Source organism: Mucor mucedo (assembly GCF_025094135.1).
Source record: "Mucor mucedo strain NRRL 3635 chromosome Unknown EV154scaffold_111, whole genome shotgun sequence".
In the NCBI taxonomy this organism is placed as follows: domain Eukaryota; kingdom Fungi; phylum Mucoromycota; class Mucoromycetes; order Mucorales; family Mucoraceae; genus Mucor; species Mucor mucedo.
In genome coordinates, this window is record NW_026252395.1 from 112,582 (window position 1) to 130,885 (window position 18,304).

The window sequence follows — 18,304 nt, forward strand, 5'->3', positions numbered from 1 at the left end:
ATGTTATGAGGAAAAAAAAATGTTATGAGAAAATGTTATGAGAAAAAAAAATGTTATGAAAAAATGTTATGAGAAAAAAAATGTTATGAGATAATGTTATGAGATAATATGTTGTGACTTTTTTTTTCATAACATTTTTTTTTTCTCATAACATTTTCTCATAACATTTTTTTTTCCTCATAACATTTTTTTTTCTCATAACATTTTTTCATAACATTTTTTTTTCTCATAACATTTTCTCATAACATTTTTTTTTCTCATAACATTTTCTCATAACATTTTTTTTTCTCATAACATTTTCTCATTACATTTTCTCATAACATTTTTTTTTCCTCATAACATTTTTTTTTCTCATAACATTATCTCTCATAACATTATCTCTCATAACATTATCTCATAATCCTGTAATTTTTAAAAGCGAACTCTTCTGACGTGAAAACGAACTTTGGGTGCCACCAAAGCGAATTTGGGTGATTTACAAAAAACGAACTTTGACCAATCAAGAAGCGAACTTTGGGCTGCGACAAAAGCGAATTTATGAAATTGGAAAACGAACTTTGGGGGTGGAGCCGCTGTACATATAAATAAACGACAACTTGTTAAAAAACACAATTTGTGTATGCCACTTTATCGATTGGTGGACAATCTACACGAATGGGCAGTCGTAATCCCGCCGACTCTTTCAACCCTTGAAGGCCAAACTCTGTAATCTGGTGATGTTCGCATATTTACCAATTATCGTCATCATCAGCAAAACTCTTAGACACAAACAGTCTCCTTTGCAGAACTCTTGGTTAGTAAAGAAAGCGTACTACTTTAATTAATAACAAAAAAAAAGGAGGGTTCGGTTATTACTTTGTCGACTTGTGAAGTTCCGTTCCTGAAGTACCTTCGTGACACTTGATATTTAGTTCTGAGGCATTGCTTCAGTGATATAAAAAAACCTTTTGGTATACATGGCTTCCCTTCTTTTTACCTGGTTTTTACATTAAATCAAGAAAAAAAAAAATTACACGGTAGCTTTTAAGTTGATAGGTGAGCAAGCTATGTATAATGCTCGGTCAAAACTCGACAGATTGCTTGAAAATTGGTGTGAGCTATATAGGATTTAGCGCAAGGTAACGTCAGGATCAAGAAGTTTGTGCGGTATAAATTCAATATGCTTTAAAAGTTGAGACCTGCTGTTTCGGTAATCATATGTACACAAGATTTATCAAATACTGCCGTCATTACCACTGATAAGGACAAGCTTTCGAATACTCGAATGATACTCACCGTTACTACTTTTGTTTGTGCTATTTATGAAATACAACGACAACTTAACTGAAATCCGGTTCCTTACTATGCTGCTTAAATGATAGAAGGTAGATCATTACGGTACACTGTAGACTGAGTAAATAGGCAATGATACGGTTTTGATTGGGGAGTAGTTAACTAGGGAATAATTTTATTTTCAGAAGCCTCAATGTAAATTCTTACATTCTGCTGTATAATAATAATTTGTTATGGCTATTAATAAACAAGTAAAAGTAGGTCGAAGTATTCATTTATAAGTAACCTAAACACTTACCACGCGTAGAGTTCAGATATAGTAAAACAGAAAGTAATAAACATAAAAGAAGTAACACATTCAGCCATTAATATTGATAGCAAACAGTATAGCCATTAAAGAATTCATAGTGTAGCTTTTATTTGATATAGTAATGACTTGGTACGTCTTTTTATTGTTCTTTCATGGCTTGGCTCACTTCTTCTAATGTAGGAACTGAATCCATGGAACCCAGACGTTGAACGGCAATGGATGAAGCAAAGTTGGCTTCATTCAAGGCAATATCAACACGCTTAAAGTACTCTTCCTTTTCAGCTCTGATAAACGAAGCTAAAAAGTATCCCTAAAAGTAAAAAGTTAGTATCGTCATCATGCTATAGCCTTTTTCAATAAGGAGACTTACAACAAATGTGTCACCAGCTGCTGTTGTATCTTTGACAGCCACCTTTCTACTTGGTACCTTGAATTCAGAGGTCTTGCCTTCGTTTCTAAATTTGGCAACAACACCTTCACCTCCTAATGTAACAACAACACCTTGCATTGAGCCAAATTCATTTAATAACTCGCTTGCAATATCCAAGCCGAAAACTTTCTTCTCCCCTCCAAGTTCTTCATAAAGGGATTGGGCTTCGTGTTCATTGACGATCAAAATCGTCACATTGTTAAAATCAAAGGCCTTCAAGATACCCTTTGTAAGTGGAGCAGGATTGAAGAGAACGGATAACCCCTTGGTAGCACCCAAGCGCATGATTTCGCCACCTTGACTAATTTCGTTTTGCTGAACAAGCCAATCACCAGGTCCGAAAGACTCGAATACACCAACTGCTTCTTCCGCTGTGTAAGTATAGTTGGTACCAGGATAAAGTACAATACAGTTATCGCCAGTCTCCTTGCTTACTTGAATAAATGCACGACCGTTTCTCTAAAATGGTTACCTTTTATTAGACCCTTCTATTTTTCGGACGATGTAACGTACCTCATCCTTCATGTTGGAAAAGCTCATGTCAATGCCATTTTTAGCCATGAGGTCTTTGACCCAGCCAGCATCGTTACCATAGTTACCAGCGTGATAAATATTACCGCCGGCCTTAGCAAAAGCCATGGATTGATTAGCACCTATAGAAATTGGCTCAGTTTTGATTGATCAAACTTTTGACGTGGTTTTTTTACTGTACCTTTTCCACCAGCACGAACATAGTATTCGGTTGAGAACATGGTTTCGCCGGACAAACAGATATGAGGCACCGAGAAAGACTCGTCAATGTTAAAAGAACCGTAGTTAAGAATTTTGCCAACCATTTTGACTTATTGTTTTGTAAATAATGATGGAAAAAAAAGAGAAACGAAAGAAATATACCTTGTATTTATGCAAAAAAAAAAAAATTGGCCGTTTTTTTCCCGGGAAATTTTTGGTAAATCAGAAGCCCTGGGAAAAAAACTCAACATTGGGGTGATAAAATTTTTTAGAAGCCACTCCGCTTATGGTACAGAAAGCTTGTTATGTCCCTTTTTTTGACTTTTTTTTTTGCTTGACATCTTGACACAAAAAAATAAAATAAAGCTTTATGTCTTAAAAAAGAAAAGTAAGCAAAAGATATCGTTGATAGTTGCTTTTAATGTCATTGTCGGCCAAAGAACGAGGAGCTCATACTCCTCCGCTAAAAAAGAGTGTTACGTAAAAATCTCCCGCCTATAACACCAAACCATAAACTTGGTTTGTGACGCCTTAAAGATGTACATACTTTTTCTTTCATTACATAAACTCTACAAATGACGACACAGTCTATGCCTGTTTTTTTTAGCATTTTTCTGTAAAAAAGCGAGTAGGACTATTTATTAGAGAAATTAGGTTTCAATGCAATTACAAAAAAATAAGAAAGCAATAAAAAATGTTTGATTATTTAATCAACAACGTTGATTTTGACAGTCTCAGTGGCAGTAATTTGACCACGACGAAGTTGAATCTTCTCAACGAAATCAACAGCATAAGATCCAGGCACGGTGTTCTTGGGAACAGGCCATTTCTTGGTATATGTTACGTACTTGTTATCTTTAGCTGTGATAGGACTATTTAACAAAAAGAAAAATTATAAATACAGTGTCATCGAGGCTATTTTTTTATCGCTTTTACCAATTTTCAGCAATAGTAGAGACCTTCTTTTGCTTGGCATTTCCTGTTCTCTTGTGCCAGTTGACCTCCAAATGCAAGGCTTTACCGGCAGAGACATGATCTTTAAAAAGAACATAATCAGTTTCTTTGAATAATTACAAATTGTTTCTGTTTTGTGTTTTTTTTTACCTTTGATCAAAGGCTGCATGACATATTTAATAAGCAATTGTTTACCAGCGACAACGTTCTGTCCACTCTTTGGTGATGAGATTTTGATGAATTGAAGTTGAGAATAGATATCTGCGTATGTTGTTTGAATAAACACAAAGCACAAGACGGCGAATAAAAAGACTGACTTTGTTGATGAAATAAACATGATATATATATATACAGAAAAAAAAAAGAGAGAAAAAAAAAAAGAAAAGGACAAGAAACAAGATGAGCCAAATCTTTTATCTAATTTATATAAATTATGAAGGCTACACAGATTCAAATTGGCTGGTCTATAAACCTTTTGATTTTTGATTTCCTTGTCTTCTTTTTGGTTGATTCTTGGTCACACAGTAACCTCTATTTTAAATAGCAATAATTAGTTTTTTTTTGGGCTAACCTGGAAGCTGGAAAGTCCGCAAATTAAACAATGTACATTGCACCACAGCACTCGATTCTACACTGCCTTTTCTCTTTAGGAATGAATAATAACACACTTATCAACATGAACAAAAAGAAACCATGTAGCAGGAAGTCCTTGCTGTCAAAAGTCCCGTTCTTTTCTTGCAAAATGCCATAAATCTGCGGCATATAGTTTCTCCAGAAAAGAATCGAATGTATTTATATAGTTTACAGAATTACTTTTTTGTAATCCATGAATTAAAAACAGAAAAAATATCATAGAAACATGTGTTGTTTGTCACACCGCTTACCTTTTACATGTCTTTCTGGTATCTATTTTTAAACTTGTCTCTTGGTTTGACAAGAATAAATTATACCAAATTGTTAATACAATTGCATCCTATTATTATTAGAGCTCAGTGATACCCTTGCCTATGAGCATTCCTTGTTTTTATATGAATAAAATAATCACAGTTATTCTTTCGGTTTTCTCTTTGAATCGTCGTTAATTTTTTTTTTCCAATTTACTATATCATTAGTTTTAATTTAATGTAGTCGATCAAAATTTCTAGATGAGTTCCTCCTTCTCCTTAGTCTTGTGTTTAAATAAGGCCCAAAATCCGGGTCAATTGCAGAATATTAAGAAACGCCTGAAAAACTATACTCTCTTACATTCACGCTCTACCTAGTTATATAACACTTTAAGATAATAATTTTTCTTCGAGGGGAGTCTGGTTACAATACAATTCAAAACTCAAACTTGAGTGTATATAATTCCCCGGTAAAAATAAAGGAGCTTACGTTAAGCGCTTAATTTCTTTATCTCCGTGTCCGTTGTCGCAAAAGTATCGTAACACCATTGTTGATTGAGGTAAATTGTTTGTATAGATGTTTATTAAATTTTGGTTTTCATCTTTTTATTTTAGCGTGAAACTACGCTTAAAATCAAGGTCAAACGCTTTCAAAGACAAAAGGCAGCGGGTTTTCGTTCGTGTGGGTGTAACTACAAGGTGGAGTTTATCGACACTTTACAACGAATATTTTTCGGCACAATCAAGTTGAGTCAAATACACGCTCCTTTTAATCATCATTTTTTGACAGCTTCAATGTGGACTTTCTCTTACTTATTTCTTTAAATAATTAACGGTACTTACATTCGAAAAATATGTATACAAAAAAAAAAAAAAAAAAAAAAAAAAACTTGCGTAACCAAAACTATTTTTTAAGCAGGAATCTTGGCACTCGTGTTCAATTTATTCAGTTACCTACCTTTTCGAACTAGTTCCGAATAAAAGATACTCGTCCGAGATATCTTGTTAAACAATAAAATGGCTTTCTTTAAACAATCTTCTAATGTGATTAATAAAGCGAGGAATCTTGAAAGAGGTTCCGAACCTTTTTACATTCTCGACGACCGCTTGAATTAGGTGTGGACGACAAAACAATTATAGTACTGTTCTAATTTTACAGAGGAGAGTTATGCAGAAAAAAATAACCAGCAATATGCGATCAATTTTTATTTATTTACATGCCAATCATTTGTATAATTTATTTGGCACCAAACATCTTCTTGAGATGCTCTGTACTATAACTCTTGGGTCTTTCAAGAGGGAAACCAAGTGCACGATCCCAGATCAATTGAGAGGTGACACCAAGTGCACGAGAAACACCAAAGAGTACCGTGTAATAATCTTGTTCAGTCAAACCATAGTATTGGAGAAGTACACCTGAATGAGCATCCACATTGGGCCAAGGATTCTTAGTCTTTCCGTGCTCGGTGAGTACACCAGGAATGATATGATACAATTTGGAGACCAAGCCAAAGAGAGGATCATCAGGCAAATGCTTTAATGCAAATTCACGTTGAGCTGAGTAGCGAGGATCCGTCTTTCTCAAAACGGCGTGACCAAAACCAGGTACGACTTGACCGCCGTTTAATGTATCCCAGAGATACTTCTTGATTTTTTCTTCATCGGCATCGCTACCAATCGTATCCTTCATCTTTAAAGTCCAACGAAGTACTTCTTGATTAGCTAACCCGTGAAGAGGTCCTGCCAAACCATTCAAACCGGCCGCAAATGAAAGGTATGGATCGGATAATGCAGAGCCAACCAAATGAGTTCTAATTTAAAACTTTAGTTTTGCTTTCTTTTTTTGTTTGCTTTCACTTACGTATGGGCGGAGACATTACCACCTTCATGATCGGAATGGATAGTTAAATATAAACGCATCAATTCAACAAAGTCCTTATTGTCTTCATATCCCAAAAGCTTAGAGAAATTGTAAGAGTAATCCTTGTTGGAATCGATCGGAGGGAGTTTACCATCCTTGTAAACGTTACGGTAGATGCGGCCAGCAACGTTTGGTAATTTCGCAATCAAGTCCATAGTATCCTCATAGGTCGGTTCCCAATATTTAGACTTGTGGATACCTTTTGTGTATGCCTTTGCAAACTTAGAGTCGTGTTGTAAAGCATTGACAGCAATAGAGAATTGCGACATTGGATGAAGTGTCTTGGGACAATTATCAATTAGATCCTCGACAAATTGAGGAATCGTGGATCGTGCAGCCCATTCAGCAGAAAGAAGGTCAACCTGTTCTTTGGTAGGTACTTCACCTGTCACCAATAACCAGAAAAGAGATTCAGGAAGCGGCTCACCACCGGGTGTGGCAGCAGGAAGAGCCTTTTGACACTCGGGAATTGTCATACCACGGAATCGAATACCTTCTTCGGAATCAAGAACAGACCCTTCCCAGATGAGTCCTTTGATACCACGCATACCACCGTATGCTTGATCCACAGTGACTTCACCAAGTACTTTGGATCCATATTCCTTCTTAAATGCTTTTACTTCTGCTTGTTTCTCTGGGATAATTTCCGAGAGACGTTCTTTCAAGCTCTTAAGAAAATACCATGAATACAAAATCGCTTTACTTAGATTTTTCTATTTACCTTAGTTTTTGTAGAGTACACACGAGTGGCACCGATAGCCAGAGATGGTACAACGCGAGTAGGTACAGTAAGCTGATAAAGTTAGTGTCATTTCCAGACCGCCCGTATTTTGCTATTTTACCTTGGTCAATGAACGGAGAAGTGCCATTTTTAAAACTGAAGAATAATAAAAAAAGCCGGGATATTACAAAAGAGAATCCTATATATATAACAAGCCGGAATTTTAATCATTGCTCCCCAACATGGGGTTGACTTGACAAAAGTTTTTCCATTGGCAAGTTTTACAATTGATTCATGCAGATTTCTTTTTTGCCCTGGGTACACAAAACCTTAAAGAGGGAGTTCGTAAAAAAAAAGTTTTACGCACTCCCAGTTAACATAGTCAATGTACTAGAGAAGTGTAAGTGAAGATTGGATTAAAAGTAATGAAAAGGATACTTCTTTTATTTTGTAATTAATCTATACACATTAGCCGGTCTGTGATATCTAGGGTTCCGCACAATTTTTGGTGGTTTTGTGCCTCTGCTTTAAAACAAAATTTTTTAACAAAGGGAGCTGCTCTATCATTCGAGCTTCATATCTTACGTACTAATTATTAGATGTCATAAAACTCTATTCTGTTCTTTTGCCAAGTTTTACTTTAAGCATTTTACTTTTTCGGGTTGCTAACTTGCAGTTTGGTGCTTAAACATAAATTAACTAGATAGTGATTATCGCTACATCGAAAAAAAGAAAATCCGTCCGAGGACGCACTACGTATAAATAAAATTTTCTGCTAAACTGTTTATTTTGTATAATTATATAAAAAAAAAATTAGAGTTAGAAGCCTGATCTAACACGCATATCTTCTATCTTCTTTTGAACATCAGCAACAGGACGATCAAGTTCATCAGCGATCATACGTCTCTTTTCAGCAGGTAGCGAGTTGAATTGTTCACATAAATCACCATCAACCACTGATTTGACGGGTATGTAATAGCCACGATAGAGCAAATGGTCTCGTCCAGCAAGAGGGGGCGCTTCCGCACGCATATGCATTTCAAGCATCTGGAAAAAGTCCACGTCTTCTTTGGATACAAATGGAACAAAGATCGAGATGGATCCTAGAAGTGACGTTGTCAAAAGAACTTCACGGCCACCCGATAGAAGCGTGGTTCGATGAATGGAGGTAATAATGTCTCCAGTAAAGTATTCACACAAGTTATCAATCTATATTTCACTAGTCAGTCCCTTCGTTCTAAATTCTATCCCCCTCCCCTTTATCTTTCCTACCTTGTTGGGTGCTCCTTGGAGGTAGCCCTTTTCGTGATAGATACGGTTACCCGTAGTATCTTCATCCACCTCACGAGAGACATTTGCAGGCAAACGATTAACAAAGAAATTACCGAATTTATCTCCACCAGCCACAGTTTCATAATCCACCATGGTTGAAGCAGTCATCCAGCGAGGGATTGTATCATCGGCAAATACAACCAAGCGATTATCAGCGTGTTTATAAATCACATAATGAACAGATTCTTGAATATCTGTAGCCACAATACGATGACCTTGCGTATGCAAAGACACAATACAATTGGGTAAATTCTTGGTCTCACACTTTCTCAACATCTTCTTTTTACCAATGTCATAAATACGAAGTGCTTTACCACAACCCACCAAAAGACGGCCTTGAAAGGCAAGTAAAGCTTGAGGCACATCATCCACGGGTGTCTTGTGAATGAAATCAAGACGAAGTACACCTTCATCAGAGACTACACGATAGACACGCAAATAACCAGCCGTACAAGAACGAGGTTGCAATTGGACATTCTGTCCAGTACCAACAATGACAAATTGTTCAGTGGAGTCAATGGCATGAGGATTGTTACGGAATTGAACCATGGCGACACTGAATGCAGCTTCATTGTCTTCCAGCTCAATGGTTTGTAAAGTACTGACTTGGAAAGGATCGACGAGACGAATACAACTAGCCCATTTACCAGCTACGTTACGAACATTACCAAACTGAAGAGGGTCCAAGTCTGTCATTTCAGGATCAATTTCAAAACCTTCTTGTTCCTTCTCGGTGATACCGCTAGCCTTGGCTTCAGGTGAGTATGTGGCATGATCGCTTTCGACAATAACAAATGTTCGCGTGTTGGGATGGACTGCGAATTTTCTGGGTGTATATTTTAAGGGAATAGAAACTTGGTTGAATACATTACCAAGCTTTTCGACCGTGAAAATTCTGTCAGATATAGTAACGAACTGTCAGATTTGTTTGCTTCCCCCTTTTAATAATATAATTGCTTACCTCAATGTATTTCCGGCAACAGCAACAACACCCTCAGGACATTGCTCACTTACAAATGCACTACCATATTCCAACATTTCATAACTGAGAGGAGTCAAATACAATCTGTTTTGGAAAGTGTAACTGATCCAGGGTTTAGTGGATAAGGCCAAGACAGCAGGATGGCCTTGGATAGTGATCTTGTGCAATTTGACACTCTTGGCACCAATGAATCGAGTACGTGTGTCTGATAATTGGCCGGTAATGGTATCAAGTACAGTACGAAGCAAAACACCATTAGAAAGACCAATGTTCAGATAAGTCGTACCGTGGCCAATTTCGATACCCGTATCCATCATTTCAGCAATGACCAAACTAGAGGGAACACCTTGAAGTGCCTGCATCGATATGGCCTCTAAACAAGAATCAGGATCCAAACTCAAGATACGCACGGTTTGATCATCACAACCAGCTGAGAGATAACGAGAACGCTGACGTCCCTCGGGTACATCGCCTAAAGCTAAACAGGTGACAGTAGCAGACATTTGCTTACGTTCTTGATGTTCGTTCAACTGACCCATATTATCCAATTCAAAATAAACAATCTCTCCTCCAGAAAGAGAGATGACCACTTGACGACTGTTAGTGGCGGCCTCGGTAATTTGTTGTCCGTTGGGAGCTCTCCATTCATTGACACGGCGGTCACCACGAATATGTCGAATACCGTTGGGGTGAACTTGTAAAAGGGCATCGTCTCCAATCTGTTGTACTGCAATGGTGGGTGCATCTGTCAAAAATCCAGTGTCTGCTACTTCTTCTACAGTTTCGCCAATGGATAAGACGAGTGTTGCATTAGCAAAAGAAACAACGATATAGGCGTGGAATTCATCGTCGGCCTTTAATTTGGTGGTCCAAACTGCACTAGGATTACCAGGCAATTCACTGACGGCTAATTCAGCAGCCTCTAAACCTTGATTCAAAATACGGAAAGTGGATTGAGATCCTTTACCACAAAGAGAATAAATACGTGGTGATTCTTCATCGGCTAAGTTTAATACCTTTGAGTCCATTAAGGGTGCCATTGAGCTCAATTCATCCACAAGCGATAAATTCTTCAAAGGACGAGGTTTAAAGTAAACAAGAGGCTTTTCTTGTGACTCCTCGGCTTCCATGTATTCTTCAGATGAAATCTCTGGGTCGTCTCCATCATCACCAAGGCCTTCAAAGAAGTAATGATGACTATTTTTTTTTTCATTCGCATGTTAAATCCCCTGTTTCGTTTATGAATATGTAATGCCACTTACTGGTTACCAAACTCGTTAGCGACAAACAAAAATCCACTTTTCAAGATACAAAGAGAAGTAGCAATTGGGATTGTGTCGAAATATTTAATAGTCAATCCACTAACAGCACCTTCCTCATGGTTCATAGTGACTTTATAAAGATCACCTTCTTCAGATTGCAACAAGAAGAAGAATTGGGTTTTTTTATCAACACGCATTCTATGCACAGCAGAGGCGACAATGATGATGCCTCTGGATGGATCTTCGAGAGGTTGAGCACGACGAGGGATAGGAATACGAAGTTCCTCTTGTTCAGGGTGTCTATAAGAAATGAAGTTCTCTGTACACACCAGCACACCAGAAGGACCATCATTACCACCAGGAACTAAAATAATGATTGTTAATGCCTACGTGATTTTATACATATATCTTGCATATAGCAGACTTCTTTGACGTTACCAGGAACAAGCATATTTGCTTTACGGTCGACTACATCGCTCCACTTTCTAACAACGTGATTCAAACCGAGATCTAATTCATAATAAGTCAATGTCTTTTCAGCGTCGTTTACAGCTTCGCCAGATGGATCTGCATCAGCGTCAGTATACTCTACTTCAAGACACGCAAACATTGGGTTTTCGAAACCTACATCGACAGCTACCATGTGGTGATTGATTGTATGACTTTTATGAGCTTCTAAAGGAGAAGAGATGGTCAAGTTGGCGGAAGAATCACGGTTGAGGATATAGACTAATTTTTGTTTTTCGACAGCAGCGACCATGACGGCACGACCCTTGGGATCTGCAGCCATGTATTGACCTGGTACGATACGACGACATCCAGTCTTTCCGTATGTTTCTTGGTGCACTTTATCAAAAACGTTCTTGGCTGGGTTGTATTCAAGAATGACAATACGGCCAGAGTCCGAGCCCACCACAACATAATCTATTACATCGTGAGTATATTACTCCCACTTATTCCCATCTAAACGTACCTTTGCTGCCACCTGTCAATCGGAAGGGAGCTAAACTGCGGATTAAACCAAAGCACTCATGAGATAAAATCGTGTGCACTTTTCCCGTTGATGCATCTGGTCTCAATAATTCCAAGCGTGTTTGTCGAGCAACAATAATTTCTTGTTGTTTGGTACCAGAGAAGTTACCATAGATTGCCTGGTTGATAGCAGTTGTAGGATTCAAGGTAATGTTATACAAAAACATGTTTCTTTTTATTTCTTAATCCCTTGTTGTTGGTTTTTTAAAATGTTATTTTTCTCGCGTTTTATATAAGGATGGTGATGAGTATCCTCTTATTTTTGATGAAATCGATGAATAAAATGTACAATAAAAAAATAAAAGGTTGGAAAAAAGAGTGTTTTTTTCTTCTCTTGTTAAAAAAAACCAAACTGTTTATAATAACCCATCAGATGTTATGTGGCTTATGTGGCCTACAAATCCCCTCCTAATAAATTGAGTCTGCTTTTTTTTTTGTTTTCTTTTTTTATTTTTTTATTATAGTATGGCTACAAATATTAAAGTGTAAGCGTACTCGCGTCTTTCGTATTTACTTTTACTAACATACATGCAGCCTTGTGACAGGATCCACCAATGGCAAATTTAAAGAAATGTTTACCAAAGCCAAACAAATTCACGAAAAATATGGCCCCTTTGACGTGCACTTGTGTACAGGCAACTTTTTTGGTTCTGACACCACCGAAGAGACCATTCAAGAGTTAATTCAAGACAAAATTGACAGTATGTGAAGTTTTTTGTCTACATTTCATCTTTTGTCTTCCACTAATAACTCTTTGTAGTCCCTATGATGACTTACTTTATTATCGGCGATACACCTTTCCCCGAGTCAGTTCAGAAGCATATCGAAAGTACCGACGGCGAAGTATGTTCCAACCTTTACTACCTTGGTAAACAAGGTGTATTGACGACCTCAGATGGACTTAAAATCGCCTTTATATCAGGTAGTCAACCTAACGGCGAAGAAGAGACAACATCAGTGACCTATTCTAAGAGCGATATTCAAAAATTATGCCTCACCAAATTACCAGTGACATTACCTCCTGGTGTCGATTTCTTATTATCTTATGAATGGCCTAAAGATATTACCGAATTATCCAGCTTACCCGTCACTGATTTAAAACCAGAGAAATGCTCAACCTTTATTTCTGAATTAGCCGCTGCTTTAAAGCCTAGATACCATTTTGCTAGTTCTCAGGATATGTTTTACGAAAGAGAGCCTTATAAGAATATTGTGAGTGGATTCGGAGCGCAGGAAGAAAGACCCGCTGATCATGCTACACGCTTCATTGGTTTGGGTGAAGCTTTAAACAAGGAAAAACAAAGAGTAAGTTTTGCATTTTACAAAAACTTGGGGCTTCTAACACTTTCTCACCCATAGTGGTTTTATGCATTCAATTTAGTTCCTATGTCCAAGGCACCGAAAGAGTTATTGGAAGTTTTACCAGAAAATACAACCGAATGTCCCTTTGTGCCATTATTCACAGGCACAAAGAGAAAGCATGAAGATACAGATGAGAGTAATGGATCATTCTTTTGGGGTGCCGATGCTAAACGTCCTAAAGCAACTGAAGTACCTAAAGAAGGTTATATTTGTAAGCGTTGTAGCAAACCTGGTCATTATGTTAAGGATTGTACCGAAGCCTATGTCTGTCATAAGTGTCATGTACCAGGTCATGATATTAAGGACTGTCCTGAAACTTCAAATGATGTAAAAGCTCCTCCCAAGGGCTATGCTTGTAATGTGTGTGGACAATCAGATCATTTCATTAAGAACCGTCCTCAGAGAAAGCCAAGAAACAATAGGGAACAACCAAAATGTAAGTACAGCGGTTACAGGAAGTATTCATGCATATGCTAATATATCTCATAGTGGACTCTTGTTGGTTCTGTTTAGCCAACCCTAAGGTGGAAAAGCATTTGATCGTATCTATTGGATCAGAGATTTACGCCACGTTAGCTAAAGGACCTGTTATTTCATCTACAGATGCTGAAAGTAAAGTTCCTGGTTTAGGCCACCTTTTACTGATTCCTATCACCCATTATCCCACCTTTGGAAAGATTCCCATGGAAACACAAATCGAAGTAGTGGCGGAGCTGGAAAAATACAAGAGTGCCATTCGACGTATGTTTGAAAAATATGATCAAGATGTAGTCTTGTTTGAAGTGTCGAGAGAATCTATCAATGGTCTGAGCCATGCTCACATTCAAGTTGTGCCTGTACCCAAATCCAAATCGGATCAAGTTGAAAAAGTTGCTAGAGAACAATGTGCGTTGAATAACATGGATTTGATCGAACAAGTACCCGTAAGTCATAATAACCCTATTTAATATCGTGTGTATATACCAACACAATTTTTTAGCAAAATGTCGAGATCCCATATTTTAGAATGGAGTTACCCAATGGCAAATCTTTGGTGCATTTACTTCGTCCCAAAGAAAGATTTAACTTGGAATTTGGAAGGTAAAAAAAAGAATATATTATCCTCCTTGTCTCTTATTTCCCACTTTTTTACCGATCTAGATTAATCATTGCCAATGTACTGGGTACTCCTGAACGCGAGAGTTGGAAGGCATGTGTTCAAACTGAAGAAGAAGAAAAAGCCTGTGCTGCTGCTTTCAAAGAAGCTTTTAAGCCTTTTGATTTTACATTGTAAAAAATAAACGTCACGCTTTGACTTTTTTTTAAAAATGGATAAAAAGTTAAATAAACACTATCCACTTTTTTCTCTTTCTTCCTTCTTCTTCTTAACCCTGTAACATGAAACTTTTAGAAGGGCTTTTGCCCATCATTCCAGAGAAGGAAGGATTACGTCCCATTACTTTTAAAAATAAGGCGTCTATCCAAGCACAATTAAATGAAGAAGCACGATTAGAGCGATTAGCTAGAATGTCAATCAACAAGGATCCCACACAACTTGTTTTGGAACCCATCGCCCATAGTCTTTTCGATGTATTTGATCTTGGTACTGAAAAAGACTCTACTGTAGAGTCCTCGGCTCCAGATATTCTAAAGTTGATACCCTTGAATGGTTTATCAGTCATGAGAGATACAGATACTTTAGATAAAAATCGCGTCCTAGCTCAGCTAGATATCAAGGCATATCAAGAGAGAAGAAAAGCACAGGCAGCATCATCATCTGTAAACATCATCAGTATACCGGAGGAAACTATATATGTTGACGAGGATGGAGATATCAACATGGACAGCCATCCTTCAGAGGAATACTTACCCAATACCCAAGATGTAAATCAAATGATCGAGTCGATACTAGGTCCTGATTCCGCTATGGAAGGTGTTGTTCAAACAGCTGAGAACTCTGTAGCTCTCTCTCAACCAGAAGCTATTTTACCCCAGCCTAACCCACCAGCTGCAGCTGTTACTACTCATAGTACATTAACCCAAAGGGAACCCGTAGTAGATATAGCTGTCCATTCTGATAAAATAATCTCATCTAGTGTACCAATACAACCACCAGCGGTGACTCCAACTGAACCCACCATATCAGCACAACCTACCACATCTACACAACCTACACCTCAAGAACAGTTTGCAGCACAAGCACAACCTTTGTCACCAGTACAAACTACACCATCAGTAACTCCCACATCACCAGTACAATCGACAGTACCAGTAGAATCTGGAGCCCCCGTACAAGCCGCAGCACCAGTATCAGCGCAGCCAAGTGCCGTTGTTGAGACTGAAGCGGCCGAGGTTACTGTGCCCGAGACCACTACAGTCGAACAGTCACAAGACGAAGATATGACAGAAAATAGCTCCGCATTCAGATGGTTTACTGACGACACTATCACCACCGAGGATCTGACAAGCGACGAAAAGGTCTACGCATACGAAAGAGAAATGATCCCTATATTTGCTACACTAAACCAACAAGATCAATGTGAAAAGGTGACGCGTGCTTCACAAACGGCAATGGGTAGCTTAAACTTTGACAAACCCATCAGTGTATTGAATTTTTCATCCAATTTGGATTTGACAGTAGAGAAATTATGGAACCAGTCAGGAAAGCTCATGTTTTTGAAGAGTTTATTAAAAGGCTTATTAGGTAAGGATGTGATTATATTGTTGGTTGCTCATGATTTGGGAGAAGAAGAAGCGCTAGTAAATTTGTTTGGTGAGAATCTCAAATTGGATTGCGTGCGTATGAATTATCTATTGGATGATGATTGGAACGGTGAATATGGTGTGTTTGTAAAGACAATGTTGAAAGTAGATCAGACAAAGGAAACAGCGAAAAGAGGAAACGATTTCTCTCGTTCTGCCGATCTCATTATTTGCATGGACATTCGAGTGAATCGAAACCATGAACTATTTAGCAAGGTTACCAGAAGAAATAACGATAGCGCGATACCTCCACCCGTTGCATGGTTGGTCACATTGGGGTCTGTAGAAGAAAGGGTATTCGAGCACTTGAAAAAAAATAATACTCAATACTCTGGTTCCAAAACTCCCGATCTCAAAGAATTATTACGTATGTCTGATGATTGGCCAGTGGATGAAGCAAAAAGTACAGCTGAATTGAACACGATGGTAGCCGAAAATGTTCAAGCTTGGTTACTGTCTTCAGGTAAGGATGTAGGCTCATACCAATACCGATCTACAGTGCACTTGCCAAAATCAATTCATTATGCCAATCTCAAATCTACTGTTGCCGTTACCCAAACCACGACCACCAGCACAGAAGAAGAAACAGTAACTTCCGATATGGACATTGCGTCCGATTCGGAAGAAGCCGTAGAAGAGGGACCTGTGCGTGAAGTATCACAGAACTTAAGTAAATACATTAACGAGATCTTATTCCCGTCATTCGATACCAAAAGGGGACATTTGTCAAAACCCAATACATCTGCTGTCAAACTATCAGGTAAAAATGTCATTTTCATTTTAAAGACCAACATTTTTATTAATAGGAGGGGTTAAAAAAAACAAATATATTATAGCTGAGGAGGACTTGATCATAAAGGCTTTACCGCAGAATATATACTCGGAATATTGTACTGAAATCAACAAACTTAAGCGTGAATATGAAGTGGCATTTCAAGGCCTTCAACATAAATTTCGAGACAGAGCGGTTGCTGCCATACAAAATAGCAGTGTACCAGAATAAAGAAATAAAGTAATGTTTTTTTTTAAAAAAAAAATGTCCTTATATAAACTGCTCCTTATTTATCTGATAAGTGTGTTAGACTTTGTAACGATAACTTTTTTAGGATGCAATGAACGTAGGAATCAAAAATTATTAGCTAAATCCTATGTGTTGCATTGAGAAAAGATGTATAAGTGTGTATTTAAACGTCATCATCAAAATCTGTTGTTCCAAAAGACTTACTGCCGCTTGAGCTGCTCTTTAAAATTGTTCAATTGAAATTAAATTAAATGATCATTTTCTGGAACACACAAACAAACAAAACTTGCAATAAAGTTGACGCTGTTTTTATTTACATATCATGGTTAAGAAAAAGCCGATTATTTTATCTTTTGCAGATAGTTACCAAGTATTTAGAGCTAACAGATACTTTGTTAACAGGAAAATGCAAAATCCCCCATTAAAATAACGCAGCTTGAGTTGTTAAAGTGCCGTAGGCATTAAAACACCAATAAGGACACACGATTGTTTACAATTACACAAATTTAGCTTTCATTATTTTATTTAAAAATTATTTTCTAGGAAAGATGGTTTGACCAATAAGACAGACGACACGCTTATCTTCGGGTGTCTTTACTTCAGCATGAACCGTGTATTTTCCCTATATACCACACACATATTTATAAAAAAAGTTAGCAGATACTCAAATGTATGAATGATTAAAGACTAGACTTACGGGAGCTAAAGATAAGATAGTTCAGTACAAAAATAGATTTTGGAATGATAAAAAAAAAGTTATTGTAACTTACGAATTTCTTTGGGCAAAGCAACTACTTTGGTGAAGGATAATTCACCTTGGGGGATAGGACATTTTTCATCAACCTCTTCAATCTTTTCACAGAAATCAAATGTCTTCTGGATTAACTTAACTACACCATATTTGACAATAACCTGAACAGTAGTTCCGTTGGGCACAGTCTCGGATAAGTAACCTTTGAAATCGATTGTTAGCTCTTCACCTTTCACTGGAGGATCAGGTGAAAGTGTGACATAGTCAATACTGCATTATTGGTTTTTAGTTATGCATTCTATTTGACATACTATTGGTAAACTTACGTTAAAATGTCACTGGCATCACCGCAATTGGTGATTAACTTGGTTGACTCTTGCATGTATGTTCCAACATCCTCTTGCATGACTAAACCTGGTAAAAAACTAGCATTTGATAAACCTACGACGGTTGTTAAAAGTAAAGCTAAGCTTGCTAATTTCATATTTAAATTGTTGTTTGAAAAACAAAAAAGAAAAAGGAAACAAAATGACGGTGGGAGAATTATCGACCACCTCTTTTTTTGGTGGTAAAAAACGAATCGGTCATTCAATATA

General features: G+C 37.5%; 7 protein-coding genes across 7 annotated transcripts; 2 read left to right on the forward strand and 5 right to left on the reverse strand.

Moving 5' to 3' along the window:
• Positions 1-389: 389 nt before the first annotated feature.
• Positions 390-1,373, reverse strand: EV154DRAFT_485283 (uncharacterized protein; the record flags this gene model as incomplete). The annotated part of the gene is made up of 4 exons (XM_051598746.1): positions 390-572; positions 856-924; positions 1,234-1,295; positions 1,343-1,373. The coding sequence occupies 4 exons, from the start codon at positions 1,371-1,373 to the stop codon at positions 390-392; spliced, it is 345 nt and encodes a 114-aa protein (XP_051453684.1).
• A 348-nt stretch (positions 1,374-1,721) lies between these two features.
• On the reverse strand, positions 1,722-4,035 carry EV154DRAFT_539806 (Ribokinase-like protein; the record flags this gene model as incomplete). Its single annotated transcript, XM_051604375.1, has 7 exons — positions 1,722-1,892; positions 1,953-2,471; positions 2,586-2,665; positions 2,725-2,803; positions 3,463-3,616; positions 3,681-3,780; positions 3,849-4,035. 7 exons carry the CDS (start codon positions 4,033-4,035, stop codon positions 1,722-1,724), a joined length of 1,290 nt encoding a protein of 429 aa, XP_051453685.1.
• Positions 4,036-5,549: 1,514 nt separating this feature from the next.
• Positions 5,550-7,434, reverse strand: EV154DRAFT_521829 (citrate synthase). Its single transcript, XM_051602935.1, has 4 exons — positions 7,346-7,434; positions 7,225-7,296; positions 6,444-7,171; positions 5,550-6,393 (listed from the first exon to the last, which is right to left on the reverse strand). Exons 1-4 carry the CDS (start codon positions 7,370-7,372, stop codon positions 5,820-5,822), a joined length of 1,401 nt encoding a protein of 466 aa, XP_051453686.1. The 5' UTR covers positions 7,373-7,434; the 3' UTR covers positions 5,550-5,819.
• Positions 7,435-7,978: 544 nt separating this feature from the next.
• EV154DRAFT_470726 (CPSF A subunit region-domain-containing protein) lies at positions 7,979-12,166 on the reverse strand. The gene is made up of 6 exons (XM_051597858.1): positions 11,774-12,166; positions 11,239-11,724; positions 10,801-11,164; positions 9,518-10,735; positions 8,497-9,451; positions 7,979-8,433 (listed from the first exon to the last, which is right to left on the reverse strand). The coding sequence occupies exons 1-6, from the start codon at positions 11,997-11,999 to the stop codon at positions 8,044-8,046; spliced, it is 3,639 nt and encodes a 1,212-aa protein (XP_051453687.1). The 5' UTR covers positions 12,000-12,166; the 3' UTR covers positions 7,979-8,043.
• A 116-nt stretch (positions 12,167-12,282) lies between these two features.
• On the forward strand, positions 12,283-14,541 carry EV154DRAFT_521832 (CwfJ C-terminus 1-domain-containing protein-like protein). The gene is made up of 7 exons (XM_051602936.1): positions 12,283-12,317; positions 12,367-12,533; positions 12,593-13,137; positions 13,192-13,630; positions 13,684-14,117; positions 14,174-14,274; positions 14,335-14,541. Exons 1-7 carry the CDS (start codon positions 12,298-12,300, stop codon positions 14,465-14,467), a joined length of 1,839 nt encoding a protein of 612 aa, XP_051453688.1. The 5' UTR covers positions 12,283-12,297; the 3' UTR covers positions 14,468-14,541.
• On the forward strand, positions 14,539-16,988 carry EV154DRAFT_521835 (uncharacterized protein). Its single transcript, XM_051602937.1, has one exon. The coding sequence runs from the start codon at positions 14,572-14,574 to the stop codon at positions 16,750-16,752; it is 2,181 nt and encodes a 726-aa protein (XP_051453689.1). The 5' UTR covers positions 14,539-14,571; the 3' UTR covers positions 16,753-16,988.
• A 458-nt stretch (positions 16,989-17,446) lies between these two features.
• On the reverse strand, positions 17,447-18,299 carry EV154DRAFT_521840 (ML domain-containing protein). The gene is made up of 4 exons (XM_051602938.1): positions 18,035-18,299; positions 17,728-17,978; positions 17,655-17,659; positions 17,447-17,579 (listed from the first exon to the last, which is right to left on the reverse strand). Exons 1-4 carry the CDS (start codon positions 18,190-18,192, stop codon positions 17,490-17,492), a joined length of 504 nt encoding a protein of 167 aa, XP_051453690.1. The 5' UTR covers positions 18,193-18,299; the 3' UTR covers positions 17,447-17,489.
• Positions 18,300-18,304: the final 5 nt, after the last annotated feature.